This window comes from Rissa tridactyla, chromosome 16 (assembly GCF_028500815.1).
Source record: "Rissa tridactyla isolate bRisTri1 chromosome 16, bRisTri1.patW.cur.20221130, whole genome shotgun sequence".
In the NCBI taxonomy this organism is placed as follows: domain Eukaryota; kingdom Metazoa; phylum Chordata; class Aves; order Charadriiformes; family Laridae; genus Rissa; species Rissa tridactyla.
In genome coordinates this window covers 1,060,924-1,067,892 of record NC_071481.1, presented here as the reverse complement: position 1 = coordinate 1,067,892, position 6,969 = coordinate 1,060,924, and the positions used below count along the sequence as shown (strand labels likewise).

General features: G+C 49.8%; 1 protein-coding gene across 1 annotated transcript; it reads right to left on the bottom strand.

Annotated features, from left to right (window-relative positions):
• Positions 1-438: 438 nt before the first annotated feature.
• Positions 439-6,695, bottom strand: LRRC47 (leucine rich repeat containing 47). Its single transcript, XM_054222112.1, has 7 exons — positions 6,042-6,695; positions 5,521-5,967; positions 4,654-4,770; positions 4,277-4,392; positions 2,147-2,249; positions 1,634-1,723; positions 439-681 (listed from the first exon to the last, which is right to left on the bottom strand). The coding sequence occupies exons 1-7, from the start codon at positions 6,693-6,695 to the stop codon at positions 442-444; spliced, it is 1,767 nt and encodes a 588-aa protein (XP_054078087.1). The 3' UTR covers positions 439-441.
• Positions 6,696-6,969: the final 274 nt, after the last annotated feature.

The window sequence follows — 6,969 nt, the reverse complement described above, 5'->3', positions numbered from 1 at the left end:
AGCATGCCACTTTGTTTCAATGCTGTCACCTACTGGTTTTCTCAGTTTAGCTGCCAAAATAATAATCCAGCTGAAACACAGCAGGAAGAAACAGTGATCTTCCAGGAAAACATGGCTGCACTCATTTTATAAATGCTAAAATGTCACAATGAATTTCTCTACCAGTTAATGCACTCTGACTTCCAATACCTTCTCTGCCTTTAAGCTTGCATTTGAAGATGCTGTTATCTCTACCTAGTCAGAACACCGATGACGTTCTATTAAGGCTGAAAGAATGCAATACTCCTTGCCGTAGCTTCACCAAACTTGTAAGTTTTTACATACCAGGCAGGATGCACTGCATCTTTGCTTAAAAAAAACAAACCACCTCACTGTGTACAACTTGCGTTGTTGAATATGGCAAAAAAAAAAAGAAGTATAATTTCTTAGCTTTGATAGCTGCTAACGTATTACAGTCAGAAGAGAGGAAGCTGTGGTTAGGTCAGTTTTTGAAGGATAAAGTACTTTCAGGTTTCCATCTGTGTCCACCACTCGAACCTGCTCCACTACCAGCGGCAGATTCATCGGCTGTACGTTTTGGCTGGGGTTCAAATTCACTGGTCCACAAAGAGCATCAGATTCGTTATCCGAGCCCGAGTCTTCCTTATTTTCCAAGGTCAATCTGTTCAGTTCTGCAATTTTCTGTTAAAAGCAAAATACAGAAAACAAGATCAATTCTACGGCTAAGCCCTCAGAGCAACTCCCAAGTTGCTTCCAAGGTGTGGATCTGGCCAGCCTCTGGAGGAACGTCTGCACGAAAACATTCTGCAGTGGGTTCGAATCAGGAAAGTGAAAGGGATTTTGATGTTCTCACTCCTCTGCTCTCCAGGAGGTCTTGCTCCTTCTATGCGGTTTAATTTTTTGCATTTAACACAGAACTCAGGCTTGGCCAAAGCACGGGATTCTAAGCGAAAAGAGCCTGCTGTAGGATCAGCACCAATGAGACTGCTTTCGGTCCATTTGAAATTGTCTCTGTTACCACCTTGTGTCAGCTACACAAATCAGTTGGCCTTCACCACTGTGTTCTAAAGGTTATGTTAACTGGACAAGAAAAAATACATTTATCTTGCAAAATATTTAACAGCACACTATCCTGTACTCACCATATACCAAGTTTTACTCCTTTCAGTAAGGAAGCTTTTATTAAAGCATGTTGAACAGCATTTAATGAGACTGTCCTGCTAATAATAAACTATCTGAAAGATAATTGTGTAATAATGATAGGACCTAGCAAGCTAGTTGTCAGGCAGGCTGAGGTGAGAAATCTCCCTGAAAGAACTTATTGGCAGCAATTAAAGCCATAAGATCACTAACAACGGGAAGGGATTAAAAGTCAAGCCATAAATTTCCAATTGTGGTAACACAACATTATTTACCCTGGTGAGTTTTGAGGTCTGCCAGTTAAGTCAGGATACAAGAATATAAAAACCTTTTGCGATATGTCAAGAATGGAAGAGTAAGTGAAAGAGAAGGAATAATAACACTACTAAAATAAAAATCAACTTCTGTATTCTTCTCAATACATGTGAGCAATGAAACATTTTGTTAAGAAGCACGCCTAGAAAAGACGGGATTATTTTACTGAACTACTTACCAGAATTAGCATGTCCATGACGTCTTTGCATATCTGTAAACTGGTATCGCTTGTCACTTCCAGAAACAGATCACGGGTCTGTTTTCTAATCTGTAAGAATTTCACAGGTAAAGCAGTAAGGAATCCCAGCACACACAGTCACTTGGCAACATGTCGATACACAGACCGAATGAAAGGCTTTCATTTAGTTCAGCCAGAGGCAAAGTACTGCCTTTCTCTACAAGCCAAAACCCATATTCTTGCCCTTCAGAAAAGCCACCTCTGCAAAGGCAGCCTGGTGCCTTTGGAACAGCCTGCCAGAGCTTTACAGATTCCAAAAGGTAAAAATATAACTCCAAGATCCATCTCAATCTGGCAGTCTAGCAGGGAAGATTCAGGCTTTGAAGATTTATATTTGGAATGCAATCACAAGTTTCACAGAACCACGCGTATCTTTGAATCTGGAGTTAAATATCTCTCAGTAGAAAGAAACACTGTTTAATTCTGATGAACGTATTTCCACTAACAGAGTACCTTTGTTTTCTCGCTATTGGTTATTGGTGGGAAAGAAATCACAACGCCTTCGGCATCCACGAGACATGGATAGTTATCTTTGCCATCCAGTAACTGGAGATACCTGCCAAGAAAAACAAAGCAGCAAAAAGTGAGCAACCGAAACGGCAGCTGGACACAATGGCAGAAAATGGCAACAAAAATGAATGTGTTCCCGAGCTACCATGTAGCAAAAACAGGAGTCCCAGCAGAAACGGTGCTGTGGTGATGCAGCTGAGGAAAGCCACCAGCTGCTGGAAGTGATGGGCCAGAACCACCAGTAACTCACATTTGAATATCCACGCTGTTGAAGTAGACAGACACGCTTCTATAGTCCTTTCAGAGATCCCGCTGCTCAAACAGGAAAACCAGAGTGCGCTGTCTGATTCTTCCAGACAGCTAACTGAATTTTCCCTCTGACCTACTCTGGTGACACACGGTTCTGCCACCACGTACTTGGCACATTTCCCCGGGCCGTATGAGCGAGGGATACGGGCGCTGATCTCTGCATGAGCACTAAACTCCGCTTTATAGTTCATCTCTTACTACGTGCAGATTTACCGCACCTCTGGTGCGTGACGTACACTCCTTTCTTCTTTCCTTGACTTTCAATAACCCAGACCACGTGTGCGAAGTGGGTGAGTGTGCACAGGGACAATATAACGCTTTGTGCATACAGGTGTAGGAGATGTGTTTTCTGACCATGCAAATCAGTTGATGAGTGCTTGAGGGGGAAGGTAATATTTGTTATTCACGTTTGCACCTGTTACTTATGAGGCTATGCATTTTAAAAGAGGCATGTCGTTTTTCTCTGCTGTCTGTGAGTTGCTCAGTGTCACTGGGATGTCTGTAACCCTGGCGTTAAAACGACATCCCTTTTACATCCAACTCTTTGCATCCGCAAAAAGCGCATTGGCCCTAATGTGGTGCTGTTTCCAAAAGCCCGATACTGGGGCTGCATTATAAAACACTTCCATAAATATTAAGTTTCATAAAATAAAGTATTCCCCTTGAAAATATTAGGATTTCAAAAGAGTTTAGAAGCACGTTTCTTCATTCAGTGCAAAACAGACGTACAGCTTTGTTGTTAAAGCCAGATAATAACTGACCTATATTTCACATACTTTCATTTCTAAAAGTTGACAAAGGCAATGTGCTCTTGAAGCTGATAAGAGCTTGTACTGGAACTGTGTTTAAACTTTTTGTGGTGGTCCTCGTTGCATAGGTTTTTTTACAGAATCACGGAATCTTCAGAGTTGGAAGGGACCTCTAGAGATCATCTAGTCCAACTCCCCTGCTAGAGCAGGATTGCCTAAAGCACATCCCTCAGGGCTGCATCCAGGCGGGTCTTGAAAATCTCCAGAGAAGGGGACTCCACACCCTCCCTGGGCAGCCTGTTCCAGTGCTCTGTCACCCTCACCGTAAAGAAGTTTTTCCGTGTATTTGAACGGAACTTCCTATGTTCTAGCTTGTGCCCATTGCCCCTTGTCCTGTCGCTGGGAACCATTGAAAAGAGCCTGGCTCCGTCCTCCTTAAACCCACCCTTTAGGTACTTGTAAACATTAATCAGGTCCCCCCTCAACCTTCTCTTCTCCAGGCTAAAGAGTCCCAGCTCTTTCAGCCTTTCCTCATAAGGGAGGTGCTCCAGTCCCATAATCATCTTGGTTGCCCTACGCTGGACTCGCTCCAGTAGTTCCCTGTCCCTCTTGAACTGGGGAGCCCGAAACTGGACACAGTACTCCAGTTGTAGCCTCACACAGTGCAGAGTTTTGAACCTCAAATAACAGTTTCCCTTCTATTTGCTATTCTAAAAATGTTTATCACCTCTAAGAATAACTCATAAGACAATAATTTGCTCTTGATGCAGCTAGAAGTAACGGAAGGCCCTCATCATCCTTGTTTCACTCCAGGTTACTCTTTACGCATAAATTCAGCCCAGTGTTTTTCATCTCAACTCCTAAAAGCTCGTGCTGGGTTCGTTAGGCCCATCACCGCTACAGAACGTGCTCCATAATACACCTGAGCGCACTTTCTTCAGTGCTGCTTTTCCATACAAGTGTATGTTACCAAAATCTGCCTGAAGAAAAACCGACAAGAGATCAGAATACTGACTTGTGCAACCCAGAAACATTCTGACGCTTCTTCTGCTTCCTCTGCTCCTCAGCTTCTAACTGCAGCTGACGGAGAAGGTCCTTTGCCTTGATCTCCTTTCGACCCAGCGGCGTTATCTGCACCATACGAGGAAAACAAACATTTGAATGTAAGAGTGACTCAGACACCAGGGTTATTAAAACTCTCCTGCAAGCAAGTCAATAATTAAAGCACACTTCTGTATGCCGTCATTCCTAACACCTCATTCAGTACGGAAATACGCTTTCTATTTAACATGGACTACTACGATCACACTGAGTTTAAACCTGTTTTTCTACAGAGTTCCAGAAAGCAAAAGGGAAAAAACTGGAACGGCCCAGTGATGCCGCTGGCCCTACCTTCAGTTCATCAGGAGGCTGAACATCATACAGCAGAGGACCTTTGATCAACTGCAAGTCGTGGGTGGCAATTGTGGCTGCTGTCCGCTTCTCGCAGATGTCTTCGTGCAGTTTAGTCTAAAAGAAAGAATGCCATCAAAATATACCAAAAATATAATGATTTATTCCTCCTAGGGTTCAGATTCTTCTATATTTAATGTTTGTAGCATTATGAGCTACTTGACTAACTCTTTTACAATAAATGGAGCTCTTCTCTTCACCTGCAGAACAATTTTACCTGAATTATAACCCAAACGTAAAGGCCGTGAGGCACAGCACACGATGTGTTTCTCAACTGGGAGATAAACAGTTTTAAATCAGACAACAATCACAAATACGTGAGTCTTGTAACCTGAAAGAAGCCAACACCTGCCATCTCCTGGACAGGCAAGCAGCATGCTGGGGAAAGCCTGTGGTTACCGTACCCGGGTTGGAAGGTTTGGCATGCAAGAGCGTTTTAGCTCAGATGAGGGAACCTGGGGCCAAACCAGGGTACTTCTAACGTGGGCACAGGTTTATTAACAGTTCTCAACAGGTTCCACAGCACTAACAAGCTGTCGTTACAGAGGCAACGCAGATGCACATGCGTTCATCGCCCTCTCATGGCAATATCTGAGCTCCTATTAGCTCCTTCAGGAAAACCAGTTTTGCTTATTGCAGACTGAGGAGACAGCACGTCACCCCACCGTACTCTCACCGCCTGCTAGATGACAAGCTCGCCCTAAATTTCAGAAACTTATCTGCTGGAAGGAGTCTAGAATGGTCCATTTCCAACTCTGCTAGCAAGGTTCCCATTGCAAACGAGTAACACAAGACTGCAGCGCTTACCTGCGCGGTCAGGAACCTCTTCAGAGCGTTTCCCGGCTTCAAGTTGACTCCCTTCAGCACGCAGCACACAATGAAAGGTCGAACATCTTTGATGCCTGGGGTCGCTTTAACCACCAAGGGCACTGGGTTTTCGGAGATATGCAGGACCTTCACCAGCAGCTTGCTTGCCTCCTCCAGCTCGTCCTGCTCGCCGTCCCTGCCATCTTTCTTTTGCTGCTTCTCCCTCTTCTTCTTCCTGGCCTCCTCTCTGGCACTCTCGGCCTTCCCCTTCCCACGGCCGCCGGCCCGCAGGTATTCCAGGATGGCCTTCACCTGGCAGCCGTTGACCATCTTCTCCAGCCGCTTGTCCTTCAGCTGGTTGCCCCTGAAGTTGGCCTCCTTCAGGCGGGGGCAGTCGGCCAGGGCAGCGGGCAGCTCCCGCAGCTGGTTGTTGCCCACGTCCAGGCTCTGGAGGAGACAGAGAGACGGGGATCAGCGGCGGGGACGCGGCTCGGGGCGGGGGGCGTCGGGGCGGCTCCCACCTTGAGGGCCGGCAGGGCGGCGATGTCGGCCCCCAGCTCCTCCACCTCGTTGTCGGCGGCCTCCAGCCGGCTGAGGAGAGGGAAGGGCCCGCCGGGGAGGGCGGCCCCACCGCCAGCGGGGGGCAAGAGCCCGCCGGGCAGCGCCCGCAGGCGGTTCCCGGAGAGCAGCAGCGCCTGGAGCTGCGGGGCGGCGCGGGCCAGCCCCGGGCCCAGCTCCCGCAGCCGGTTCCCGCTCAGGTTGAGGCTGCGCAGCTGCGGGAAGGCCGGGGCCGCCGCCGCCTCCTCCTCCGCCGGCCCCGCGCCCCCCAGCGCGGCGGGCAGCGCCTCCAGGCCGTTCCCGGAGAGGTCGAGGAGGCGGAGGGCCGGCAGCGGCCCGCCCAGCCCCGCGCCCAGCCCGGCGGGGCCCAGCGCGTTGCCCCGCAGCACCAGCGTGTGGAGAGCGGGCAGGGCGGCGGCCAGCCCTGGGCCCAGCTCCCGCAGCGCCGCGCACCCGCTCAGCTCCAGCGACTGCAGCAGCGGCAGCGCCAGCAGCGCCGCCGGCAGCCGCCCGCCGCCCGCCGCCACCCGCTCCGCCACCGCCGCGCCCGACAGCGACAGCTCCCGCCGCCGCTCCCGCCCCGCCGCCTCCAGCTCCGGCCAGGCCGCCGCCGCCATGGCGCTCCCCGGCCCGCCCGCCGCCGCGCAAGGCCCGCCCCGGCCCGCCCCGCCGCCGCCCCGGGATGCGCAGGGAGCGGGGACCCACCGCCATCCCGCCTCCACCGGGAATAAACCGGGGGCCGGGCCGCGATCCGCTCTGCCCGATGGCTCAGAAAGCGACACCCTTAAAGGCAGAAACCCGGGGGTGGCATCACGGGACATTCAGACAGAGCGCCGTGCTGCCCTGGCCTCGCCTCCGCAGCCGCGATTTCTCCCCACCCTGCACAGATTT